General features: G+C 38.9%; 1 protein-coding gene across 7 annotated transcripts in view; it reads right to left on the bottom strand.

Moving 5' to 3' along the window:
* Positions 1 to 939: 939 nt before the first annotated feature.
* Positions 940 to 13,052, bottom strand: part of ZNF366 (zinc finger protein 366) — a 38,472-nt gene continuing 26,359 nt past the window's right edge. For all 7 annotated transcript variants that reach the window (XM_005440788.3, XM_055699143.1, XM_027807511.2 and 4 more), the window contains 2 exons: positions 8,524 to 8,698; positions 940 to 6,014 (listed from right to left, as the gene is read on the bottom strand). In XM_005440788.3, the coding sequence (XP_005440845.1) occupies positions 5,482 to 6,014; positions 8,524 to 8,698 (708 nt within the window). In that variant the 3' untranslated portion in view covers positions 940 to 5,481. The remainder of the gene's footprint in view (positions 6,015 to 8,523; positions 8,699 to 13,052) is intronic.

Raw genomic sequence — 13,052 nt, 5'->3', positions numbered from 1 at the left:
TTTTCTAAATTATATTTTTGTGACTGATAAAAGGGAAACTTTGAGATTCATTAGCACAGGGTCACATGAGAATGAACTATGTCACTCCCCAATATACGCTGTTCCTCCTCATGTAGAGGTAGTTTATAATCTTCACAGTGGTTGTTACGTGCAATCAAAACAAAAGGGAGGGGAAAGAAAACAAAAAAATAGGAAAGCAAAAAAGGCTTAACTCTGCTTCATTCAGCCTTTTACATGTATTTCTAGTGTTTCTATATAGCCTTCTTGCACTTGTTAAGGTATATACCTCTGACAGAAAGGGAATATCTCTGTTTTCTTTATTACTCGAGTTATTTTATAGCCAGCATGCCAGCCGCTTTCTCTCTGTGCTCACAAAGAGCTTAAAATGTTCTCTGTGAAGTCTGATTATGCCAATTCCATCAGGTTCTCATTAAAACAAACACATCCAGGAGTTTACTCCTCACTAGAAGTGATGTTTTCCATTAGAAAAAGAAATGCCGAGCCTCTGAGTTCAGTCTTATGCTTATTTCTTAAGTTGTAAACATATTCCTAATTTCTTAACATCAATTTTATAACTTACCTGGTTGGTTTTTCCTCTCTTTTTACATGATGCAGATATTTGAAACTTCTTTTAAGGATTACGTCTTTCCTTTTTAGCCTGTCTAGGACCAAGTTAACAAATACCATAACCATTCCAGAGCATTCTTTATGTCATCGCTGCAGTCTGTTACAATGAAGCGATGTCTCTACCTCAGATGACCTGGCAGCATTTCTGCCCTTGTCTTCTAACTAGACCTCCATCATTGATTTAGGCTTCCCTTTACAAGGATCACTCTTCATTGGTGCTGAGTGAAGTATGGTCTTGCCAGACCAGCCCCACGCATTTAGTATGTCAACTAGCTAGAGTACCAAGAACTCCAGATCCATTTCAATGCAAAGTACAGCAGTTTCTCCAGTACATGTTTATTTGCTTAAATTAATACAATACATCATACATGCTTTTACTATTGAGATAGAAAGTCAGAAACTAAATCTTCACAGATAGTTGGCCTGTTTTTTGAGTTGGGTCTTTAGATAGGAACCCAGCATTCTATGTTAAATAAATATACACCACAGTATTTGCAAAATCTGTTAGGAGTACAAAATGTTAGCTCTGTTACATCTTGTTCAGCTGAGCAGACATTACTTATTTGCAAAACTATTAATAATTATTAAAAACTCCTTGGAATAATAAATATAGTACTTATATTACTTCTTAACTGTACACTCACAACAGCGGAGTCCAGCAGCACCATAAGAAGACAGAAATCTGAGAATAGCTAGTGGACAAACACAGAGTTGTAAAAAGATGGGTATAGTAGCATTACTTGGTCTTTGCAGTAGCTCGTTTTATAGGACAAAGCACAGAACTTCTATTATAATATTATCATGAAGTGTTTTATCCTTTGAGTTGCTGAACACAGAGCACCTGTCTTTGCCTTCACTGACTGGAGGCTGCCTGGCAGCCAGAACTCAAGTTTACTAGGAGTCAGCTGAGTCCTGGTGGCCGTTCAAAACAGCTTGTTCCAGGGTGACCTACAACTTCACTTTCTCAGTAAATGTGTTGTCTTTCTTTACCTTCAGATTTTACAAACCCAGATTTTGACATTTCATCCACCTACTCTGTTCTTTACAGTGTCTTCTAGAATTCTCCCTGCTGCCCTTAACAGCAGAAAAGCCTCGAATTTAACAAACCACTTGCCTTCACTTGCTTAGACTCATAGTGTGGCCAATTTATCTTTCTTCAGCACAGCTTCTTGAAGTATCTCATTTTGTATGAGTTTGAAAAACACCTGAGTTATATGAGTTTGTGGCCACTCTACTTTGCTCTGATGCTTTGCAGGAGGGTGAAGTTAGGCTTCATATAGTAATGCAGGGAAACGGTATGGATGTGATTTAATATACAAGTGGTGGAGGCTGGGCTTTACTTTCATGTGTTACCATGAGCTGAAAACCCAAATAGCAGAGAAGAGTCAGATAAATACATTTTTTTTTCCACAACATAGCAAGAAGAAGGTAGATAGATTAGGAAGGAGGAAAAAGAGAAAATATATCCCCTAAGGTCCTGGACACAAGCAATGTCTCTACAGGACTTCTGAGCCTCTATTGAAAGCAAAACAAGGAAGCTAATCCCTCGAAAATTAGAGATGGGAAATAACTTTATTATGAGAGCAAATTACTATACAGCATTTTCAAAGCTATTAAAAACCAAAGGCTGTTACTGTCTGTTCCCAAAATGGTGCCAATGTAAATACGTTTGAAAAGCAAAGTGTTTCACAATGATGGCTGTTACTTCACTTTTAATTTGTCCCTTGGGGCCTCTTTGTAACAAATGTCTTAGACCCAGCTGCATTAGGCTCTGCAATACAGAGGACTATCATCTCCTAATGTCTTTGCATGGGTCACTTGGCACTGTCTTCTTATCTCGGTAATAGTTTTGTTTGCAATTCCTCTGACCAGTGACTTAGGGTTTTAGATGAGCTCTTTACTGTTCTAACATGAATTAGTCTTGGGTGTTTGTGAATTAACTTATATGACTATGTGACTGGGTACAGTCTCAAGGCTGCTTTCTAATGGAATATTCTCTGCTTCCTAGGAAGAACGTAAGGAAAGGGATTCACATTAATATTACTCCCAAATAGCATTGCCATTCAGGGACCTCTACTCCTTTCAGCCTGGCTGTATGTGTTTGGCAGTTGCTTTTGCTCCAGCGAGAAGTGGGATTGTAGAAGTGGGTAACTTGGCTGCAGTGACAGTGCCATTGAAAGTGTTTGGGTTAAGCATTGAGGCAACCCAAAACTGTTTGCAGTGATTCCCTTTCCTAAGGACACATCTGGCACTTTCCCTTACAAGTTCTTTAAGGGAACTCTGGACTGCATGGTTCCAGTAGACATAATTTTTGTGGTTACAATGTTATCTACTGGCAGCAGAGCCCTGCTGAAAATGTCTCCTTTGCTCCATTTGCCTGGAGTGCTATTGATAGGTAATCATTTGTCTCTTTCTTGATAAGGATTGCCTAGCTGTTCCATAACACTCTCCAATGCAATGGAAGGGCTGCATGCCTTTCTGCTTTACCCACCACAGAAGTGAAGACACTTGCTTAATTCAACTAATCTGCATGATCAGCATTCTAGAAATTGCAACCAGATTCCTGATTCTTTGCGTATTCACCTTGTCATAGGAACTAATATGGCTGCAAAGGTGGAGTGGACTGATCTTGAATCATGCACAGCTGGAAACTACACCACCTTGAGAAAGACATTTCTTAGAGTCAATGGCTCCCAGCCCTTGGCTGTATACATTCTCAGATTGGAGCTTTTGTCTGGCAGGGACATGATATTGCCAAGAAGGTAACCAAAGGACTTGTTGCCATCTCTGAGAGACGATCTCCTAGACCATGCTGGATTTCTATCTAATAATTTCCCCTCTAGTTTAATAAAGAATGCAGTTACACACATCACTAAAAATATCACTAAACATTTTACGATTCTTCTGCTTGATCACAGTAACTTCCTTGAAAGAAAGATGTCTGCTTTTTTAAGAGGACTTACCTTGCGGTGGAAGCAAGGAAGTTGAATGTATATAAGACAGTTCATCATTGAAATAACACGCTATGTACCTCTGAAATACACCTCATTTTGAAAGACATCATTAGTTCTAGGTCTCAAGTGACCTACATTCTACCTCAATTCAATATCCCCTTTTTATTTTAAAAAATTATGTACATTAGCTGTAGAGTTAATTACATTTTGAATAGTCACCTTTATGTTACAGCTTCTTTTATCAACCACTTTTTCTGTTCTTCATTCAGAATCTTTACTATGCTGTGTTTGAGCCCTGAAAAATGAAACTACCTTCTGCAACCTTAGACTACACAAACACAGTTTTATATGCTGAGTAAGGGCCGCTGCCCTATGAATTGTGATTAACTGGTAGGTGTGAGAATCATTAGCCCTGTGAGTGGTTTCTTAAAATGAGAGAGGGCTGCAGCTACATGACTCTAGCCTTAGCAAGCCATAAGTATATGACTATATTTAATTATAACTTGCTATATATCGAGCAAGGCATTTCAAATCAAGGACTTGACAGTTAAGTGAAGAAGGTAGCAATATTTGGAAAAGATGTACCATATATATGGATTTTAACCTTTTGAGCTGGGATGTCAGAATGACATAAGACTAATTAAATGAATGATTAAAACTTTACTTCCTTATAAGCAATAGGATGGTGTGGGGCTGTTTGTCACCTATCTGGAAGACACAAGCATCAAGATGCCGGTGAGTTATTCATGCAATTAATGGAATGTGTTTTCAGCATCTTTGTTATGAACATGTAATTGTATGGGAATCAGAGGATTAAATGCTGAGAATGACTCAGTAAAACCAGCAAGTTTTACTGGAGCTTACTGGTCAAGCCATGATGATAAGAGAAAAATTGTGACTCTGACAAAAGGAAATCCAAAACCAGTTTTCCTCTGTGAGGCACTGCTTGCCCTGTAAGGGCTGATTTTTGGCATACCTTCTAAAACAGTCTGATCAGACTTGTGTATTTAAAAATCATCCTTGCTAGCCAAGATAAACTGAAGAGATAAATGGTAAAATTGCATTTTCTCAATGAATTACTCATGTTGCTCTATGTGTAATTACAGCAAGCCTTGCAAATGCTACATGCTGCTGCTGCTTATCAGTTGTCTGAGTAGACAGTAGAACAAAATGTCAACACAGCCCATGCTATTTTACTTTAAGAATTGCTGAATATTCCCTCACTGACTGATATATAGCAAAGCACAAACATCCCTTGTGCCAGCGGAAAAGCTTCTGTGACTGTAATAAATTCCAGCCCTTTCAAAGCCTTACAGAGCTGCACTCCACTATCTCACAAAACATTAGTATTTCTTCTTAATTTGTTTCCCATTTCTCATTTTAAGTGGTTGAATTAACAGTCACTTCAGCAAATGAAAGTATTTGGACCGTGTTAGTTCATTCACTCTTAGAACTTTCATGCACATGATGTTTAACAGTACTCTTGTTTATACTTTGAAATTCTTAGTATTTTCAGAGTTTTTGAGACATATAGTTAGAAGTGTTCATATATATTTAGTCAGATAATAAATCAAACACTAAAGTATGCTGCTTGTTGATAACTAGAAAATTGCATATAAGTCTCTACCACCCCAGATAAAGGAAAATAAACTTCTGTACCCACCCCATTGTCTACATCAAATGGATAAGTATAAAAATGTTATTGTTCAATATCTATTGCATTTCTTGGTGACCTTGAACTGCTTTATTTTTTCAATGTATGTGTTCTACCTGAAACTATTTTTATTAATTTGGCTTTCTTATTTCTAAAGACTACTACAAACTTCCAGGCTTTGGTAAATTGTAGTTCCTGTTAAAAGCTATCTGGTTGCAATTTTCCAGCTGTTTTAAAATGTCCATTTTAAATGCCTATAAGCATTGTTTGTTTTTCCATTTTTCTTTCCAGCAATTCTTTCAAACTCTTGTTCCTGTGCTTGAAATACAAGTAATCAGAGAGAGAGTGGCCAAGCCTGGCCTTTTCAAAGGCTCTAAAGCTGAGGTGTTCTTTGTTGTTTGCAAGGTCTCTCTCTCCTTGGCTCTCCTGTTTGTCTGAATTTTCTATTCTCTTCTCCAGTCCTTCCTCACTTAGCACTTCCTTCTCATTGCAGTAGGACTCTCTGAAGTCCTTCATCATGCACTCACGTTTGCCAGACAGATCTTGAGCCACATACAGCTTGTTGTCATCATGGTGGTACGTGGTGGGGCTGTACTGCTCTGCCTCATAGCAGTTGTCTTCCTCTTCTTCCTGGCACAAGTTGCCCTTGGCACTCTCACCATCCAAATGAAATGAGATTGTCTTCCCTTGGCTTTTCTGGGAAAGATCAAAGGGCTCTTCCTGTTCCAAGCTCCTCAAGACATTTGTCTGTGACAGAGCAATTCTTCCTCTTCCAAAACCTTGTAGTGTTTTGAAGGAAGGAGAAAAGGAATGATTTATATATAAGAAACTTCATTACATGATACATGGTTAAAAAACAAAATGTGAGGCGGCCTTCTGTTTCATACTTCAGCTTTGTGTTCTACCCTGCAATTGCCAAGTACTCTACTGTTTACATCTCAGGGCATCTCCTTTCAGATGCTGTTAGAAGAAGTACTTTACAGCCAGCTCAGGACACACAAAATATTGGCTTGTACATGCCAGACACTTGGTGAGGGAGCTAGGAATAAAAGTGAAGTAGCCTGGCCTCTTGTAAACTATTTTTGCTAGTGAACCTACCCACTTCCTCATTACTATTTTTTTTTTTTAATGAAAACTTTGATCTAAAGCATCACAGGCCATAATCAAAGTCCCAGGTTTTGTACTTCTTTTTTTTTTCCCCCAGAGGAATGGAAGAGATTAAAAACATGTTAATGTGTTTGTTCTGTGGACACTCTGGTTCAAAGTTACTACTTTAAAAATGAAAAAAACAATCAACTCTCAGCAGTCTACAGCCTCCACTCTCCTTAATTTTTCCTCTTTAATCCACCAAGAAGCCACTTACACCACTGAAAAGCTCTATGGACTACATAGTGCTTCAGCACAAGGAAATCATTATAAACAAGTGATGATTTTGAGCAGTGCAGTGTAAGTCTGAGTGTAATTCTGGACATGGTTTATCTTAATATTTGTTAGAGTGCCTCCTTTCTTACTGGAAATCCAGGGGTTAGGCAGGAGGCATCCGTGGACACAAATACTCTCTGAGCATCGGGATGCACCAAAGATAATTCAGATGCTGCAGGCATAGTCCATCTTAATTAAAAGAATAGTGACATTACTTGGATGAGGATTTCACCCAATTGCAAATAACTACAAAAGCAACTATTTGGCTTTCTTTGGTTTGGTTTGGTTTTTTTCTCACAGTAATTGAATTCAGTTTCTGCAGCATCTATGCAGCCTTACCAGATACAGCTTTTACTTTGCAACAGGTTGTATTTGTTAAAATGGTTCATGAGCAGGTGGCAGCCCTTGCAAATTGTTTTGTGCCTGATAAGCCTCCAGGGCTGAAATATCTCTGTACACTGAAAAGCTCTTAGGCTGTCTTCAATTACAAGTAATTGTGTAATTAGCATGGTGCTCTAGGAGATTTTTTTTTTTAAAAAGCACGTTTGTTTCATGACCTTTTAGGATCTTTTTACATTTTATGCCGAATATCATTAAAGTATGTGTTTTACATATGTGCTAGGCTGCCCTAAAGCTTGAATTTCAGAAACATCAAGAAATCTCACGCATGAAAGAATTATTTATCCAGGAAATCTTAACAAAAAACATCTTGGATACACAAGCTCTCAACATAATCCTCCCTAGTTCTCTCACTTTTTTAGATAACATTGGCACGTGTGCATACATAAGGATGACTTTAGGAAGTGTATGTGGTAAGTGGGAGCTAAGAAATGCTTTGCAGGGTACCACGGGTAGTCAAAAATCCATATGCTTTGAGATGGGGGAGGAGCGTTTCCTCCTGTTCACATGATTTTTTGTGAACTAGGTCTTGAACCTGTGGCCTTCACCTAATGTCAGCTATATTAATATGGTACAGAATAACCAAGACATAGAGCCATTCAGGCTTTCATTCTCATTCCAGACTGGAATCCAAAAAGCAGTGAGCAAGTCACATGAAATCTTCTAAATTTTTTTTGTTTCTGACAGTTTTGAATGAATTTATGGTTTATGATGTACCTCGAACATGAGAGAAAATCTATGAACTCCCAACCAGATGTGCCTAGGGAAAAATGTCTGCTTGTCCATGGCTGCTAGGCTGTGGTCTATCAGCCTCTGGGAATCAAGCCCCTTGAAACAGTAGTGTTTATCAAAAAATAACAGAACTACACCTTCAATCAGGAAGGCCATGTTATCTAATTACTTCCCTGACCAACTACATGTGCCACAGCCTAACTAAGGCTGATTGTCCACCAGCTTGCTCCCATTTGTGTCTCAGAGTACCCACATGCTGGGAGAAGCTCTGTGGTGCTGTGGATATTTCATCTTGTCACAGTGATGGATGGGGAGCCCTGGGTTTAAGTACAAGAACAGTTGGTATGGCTTGATAAATCCTCTGCTGTCACACTGCTGATCATATTCTCCCTAACACCTGATGACAGCAATGTAGTTAAAATTATTTCCTTTGTGCTCATAAATACTGTCTCATTTTGTCTCCACCTTCTCCTATATCTTAGTCTGTACCTCTGTGTTATCACATATGTAGTCTGAAAGGTCTGACAAGGGTCAATAACTTGGGGATCTCCGATCTGTAGCACTGGAGTAATATAGATAGTTCACAACAACCTCCCAGGTTTATGGGATTTAAATTCTTCCAATAGCATTGGATCTATGGTACAAGATTGCAGATCTGTGGAACAAAGCCCATTTGGGTTTACTGATGCACATCTTCAAATCTTTCAGAGAATAACCTTGCTGAAAAAAAATTACCTTGAGAATGAAATCCTCTTTCCATCACCCCATGTTTGACTTTCATGTGCCTGGTTAGGTTCCCCTTCAAAGTGAATTTGCTGGGACAGTAGAGGCACTTGAAAGGTTTACTGTCTGAGTGCAAGTGCATGTGTCCCATTAAATTGTGCATTCTGTTAAATTCCTTTCCACAAAGCTGTAAAAACAGTAAAAATAAAAATGATTAGTTCAAAGGGGTACTTTCAAGGAAAACATTTAAAAAGAAAATAGGACCTACTCTTCTCAACTTGAGCCCTGGCTGCTTCTGGATGTATCTTCTGGCTGTAAAGATACAGGCAAAAATCCTAGAGACAAGAATATGTGATTGAGTCTGATCTATCTGGGGCCTTCTGCACTGCTGCCATTTTTTAAGTTTGGTGACTAGGACATACAGTCAAAGATTCCCCCAAAGCAGGGAACATTGTTGTAGGGAGGGGAGAGCCTTAAGTGCATAAACTGGAAGGCTTGTAACTGGAAAGAAATTCAAGGTATAATGTTCTGCACTGGTGAACCATTTTTTTTGTAGTTTATAAATCCAGCCTTTAACCAAGAACAGGCAGAGATGGAGATAAAAAATAAAATCTATGAAGGGTTTCTGTGAAACACTCAAGCAGAATATTACTTCTCCTTAAGCGGAAATTTAATGACTGCATATTTTGCTTGAATTTAGAAAAAGCAATTATTTTTTCCCTTTTTTTCTTTGTCCCACAGTTTTCTCTGATCCTCTTGTCTTCTGTTTACCAACTTCTGTGTTTCGGTGTCTCTGGCGAGTAAGCTGCAATTTAAACAGTCATGGGGCTGCAAGAATGACTCAGCTTTCCCTGAAGCATGTTCCTGCCAGCTCAAGCTATTGATCGTGCAAGTTTCCCTTTGATGAAACAATAAGTGGGTTTTTTCCATTGTTGTTGTTTATCTAGATGTGTCCTTTTGTAGTCTGGTACCTTATAAATCAAATGTATTCTCAAGACATGAGAGTTCGACATTACTGTTACAAGCTTCTAGACTTACTTGTCTTCTGGTCTTTCCTTATAAGGATTTATATTTTTATTCACATTAAAGTGGCTATTTCCATCCTCTGCAAACTTCTGTGTTTGCTTTCGACTTCAACTCCTTCTTTTGGAATGCTTTCATAATCAGATTTTTTTTCTTCTAATGATCTTTATTACTATATGAGCCAGAATCACCACTAATGAGTAATTGAAAGTTTCATCAAGCAGTGTACTCATTTGGGAGAAAATTACTGACAAGCAACTACTGAGATTCCACCAAATTTTTGGTCTAACGACTTCTGATGTGATTTATTTTGATAGTACAGTAAGTCTTCTACCCTACTTTTTGATTCAAATTCACAAAGCCATCACCTGGAATATCTGGATGAAATGTAGGTAAGAAGCAATCCTTGGTGAAATAGTAATGTATCCTTTGCATTTTTAAACCATCTCTTGAGGGAAAATAGAAGCATTTCATTACTACAAAAATTTTAAAATAAAAACTAGACCTAAGTCAATGCTGCAAAAAGAAAGAGTCTGGAAATACTAACTTTTAAAAAAACATTTGCTTCAGCTGCATAAATTCTCTTCTGTGTCTTGCTGTCTGTGATTTTGTTAAAATGAACATTCTAGCAAATAAATTTGTCAGCAAAGTGTTCACCAAGACAGTGGAGGGGGAAAAAAAAAGCCTTTGAAAAAAAGTTATTAATTTGTAAAAGTAAGCTATCTGGTTCCAAGGGTCATCTATCCACTTAGGAAAGAGGACTGTCTTTTCTTTGCATTCAAAGAAAGCTAATATGCCAGATGACTTATATTCAGGGGAACGAATGCACCAGAAACAACTTCTGAAAGCGCTGGGAGGAAACAAAGAGGAGAAGAAGCACTGATGACCACAGAAAATTTACAAGGAAGAACAGCAGCTGATTATATCTTGACAGCTGCTGGAATGACAAGTCAATATTTCTGACTACAAGAACGCCAACAATAATACCTCAGTGCCTCTTAGCAGAAGGCTTCTGGTTATCTGCTTATATTGTGGCTGACCTGTGTTCTCACCAGCTTTTGCTTTCTGATAGCTAAGTCTTTACTTCTCTATCTGAACTGATAATCAAGGAAAATCAGGTTGAACAGGTGGATAGCTGGAGTACTTCCTGCAAATCTGTAACTGTTAAGGTATTGAGTATTAAAATGTGTCTAGTAGGAGCTTTTATTTTGTTTCTGTCAAGGCAATATTAATTTCTCTTTCTTCATAATGAAAAGACACAGGACTTTGTAAAGGATAGCTCCTTACAGCACAGAAGTTCTTTGTCTCTGAATAAAACGGGTAGGTTTTCTATTTCCCAAAGTCATACAGAATCTTACGGATGTGTGATGTGCTCTTGTCCTGAAATCTCTTCTGGGGACATGAGAAAATGGTACTAAAGTGGAGAGGTGTGGCAGGAAAATGAAAGAAACACAAATAGGATTTGTTTGGGTTTTTTTAATGGTGTCTCTATGTGGCACAGTCTCTGGGTAACCTATGCTTTTCAAAAGGCACAAGATGACTTTCAGATTACTGTTAATGATCCAGAGGGTGAAGAGAGCATGCTTTGGGCTCATGGGCTGAAAGACAGCAACTCAAAGCTAGCTGGGGTTCACAGCTAATGCTTCAAGAACAGCCTGAATCTGCAGAACAAACTAGGAAGGTGTACAAGAGTTTCTCTGTGACAGGGCAGTGGTGTGAGCACTGATGAGCAGAATGTGAAAGCTGACCTGAGCCAGTTGCATGGGAGGGAGCTCCAGCAGAACTCATCACAAATAACCTTAGCGCTCAGGGAGATGCAAAGGTCATGCAAGAGAACTTGGGATAGCAGGAACAGCATGGTTTATTTGTGGACCTTGTGTTAGGCTGTCTACTTTAGACAGAATAAAATTCAAGCCCTGAAAAGAAAGACCTCAACTACAAGTCTGCTGAACACACTTTGTTGCACTGACTGGTGAAACGGACTTCAGTACAGTTTGCTGGAAAAGTCTGAATTACTTCAACACTTTGTCTTCTGAAGCCACCACATGAAGTATTGCCCTTCTAGGTATGTCACTCAGTTTTGTTTCTTCCCTAAGTACTTATCTCTCACATTTTCTTTGGTTTTGACTTCTGATCTAATCTCAGGATTTTAAATGGGAGAGCAGTGGAGTTCAAAACATCAGCTTCAAAGTGTATTTGACTGGGCTGGAGAAAACTTCATTGCATTCTTTATCAGAGGTCTGAAACATTGCTGACTTCAGCACTAAAAGCTACTGTAAATTTCATAGAAGCTTCCTCTACAAATCAGAATTAGTACTATTACACCTGTTGGTGCAACTCCTTCAGAAGTCTTCTGTGTGCTTTTTTAAACAGAAACAACTAAGGCAGCGTGGGCTCAGGCCTTTACATGCTACAGACAAGTTGGCTTTTCAGAGAAAAATCAAACACAGATCCAGACTGCAGCTGGATGAGGAAACAGAAGGGACAACTATTTGCTACTGCCTCACTTCAGACAGTCTGTGCTTAGCTGTGATTAGACACATAGGAAAGCCTCATGTTTTCTTTTGTTGTGAGAAAAAGGTAAAGAAAACCATTGCATGCGGTGAAGTAGAAAGGCTACTGCTGTGCTCTCTTTCCCTTACATTCTTCGTCTTCTTTTTTTTTTTTTTCCCTTGGTAAGAAGGGTGTTCCTTTCCTCAAAGAGAGAGGGAGAGGGAGAAAGACTGTAAACTGTCCAAAAGGACCGTGAGAAAACAGGAAGCTTTGAAAAGTACAAGAGAAAGCAAGATGAAATCTATTTGCAGGCGGTTCCCCGGGGACATGTGAGCCATTGTTAAGCAGCCTGTTCATACAGCTATATCCTTCCTTCTGCTGAGGAGGAGCTTGGTGCCAAAAGGCTGCTATCTGGTCATTGCCTTAACCCTCTAAATACCAGCCAGAAATACTTGCTGAAGTCTTTCAAGGGCTCTGCCAGTGAGGTAAGTGATGTTCCTAACACCAAAGAGCAATTCCTGATTCAGCCTTAGCTTGTTACAATCTCCACTCCATTCAGGGGCACTGATGTTGATTCATACTCTTTCCACCATAGGAGAAGCTAGTTCACTGTGCATACTTGTTTCTTTCCTCCTAGGAACACTGGGTGGGGACAGAGAAGGAAAAAAAAAAAAAAAGAAAAAAAGAAAAATAGGTGTTCCTGTAGAGCTTTTGTTACTGGTTGGAAAACATACTGGTGGTACTCCAGTTCTTGGTTCAAACTGTTGCCATATCCAAGTTTTAATAGTCTGTCATCATCAAACCCTAACCTGAACACAAACTTGCAGCTCATTTTCACATACCTAAAAAATAGTGTGGCTGCAGGTACTGCATCCAGAACAGATGATCAAACGATTAAGTTCCTTTTCTGAAATTTGACGGGTCAGAGGAGGAGTTTGACCAAATGGGAACAAAAAGACAGGCTTGAAGGTGTTCTCGAAGAGTGAAAGTCTCCAGCAGGCTTGACATGTAACTACCCAAGCATT

Source organism: Falco cherrug, chromosome Z, assembly GCF_023634085.1.
Source record: "Falco cherrug isolate bFalChe1 chromosome Z, bFalChe1.pri, whole genome shotgun sequence".
Lineage (NCBI taxonomy): Eukaryota > Metazoa > Chordata > Aves > Falconiformes > Falconidae > Falco > Falco cherrug.
Note: the sequence above shows the minus strand (reverse complement) of the source record. Positions and strands in the feature narration are given on the sequence as shown.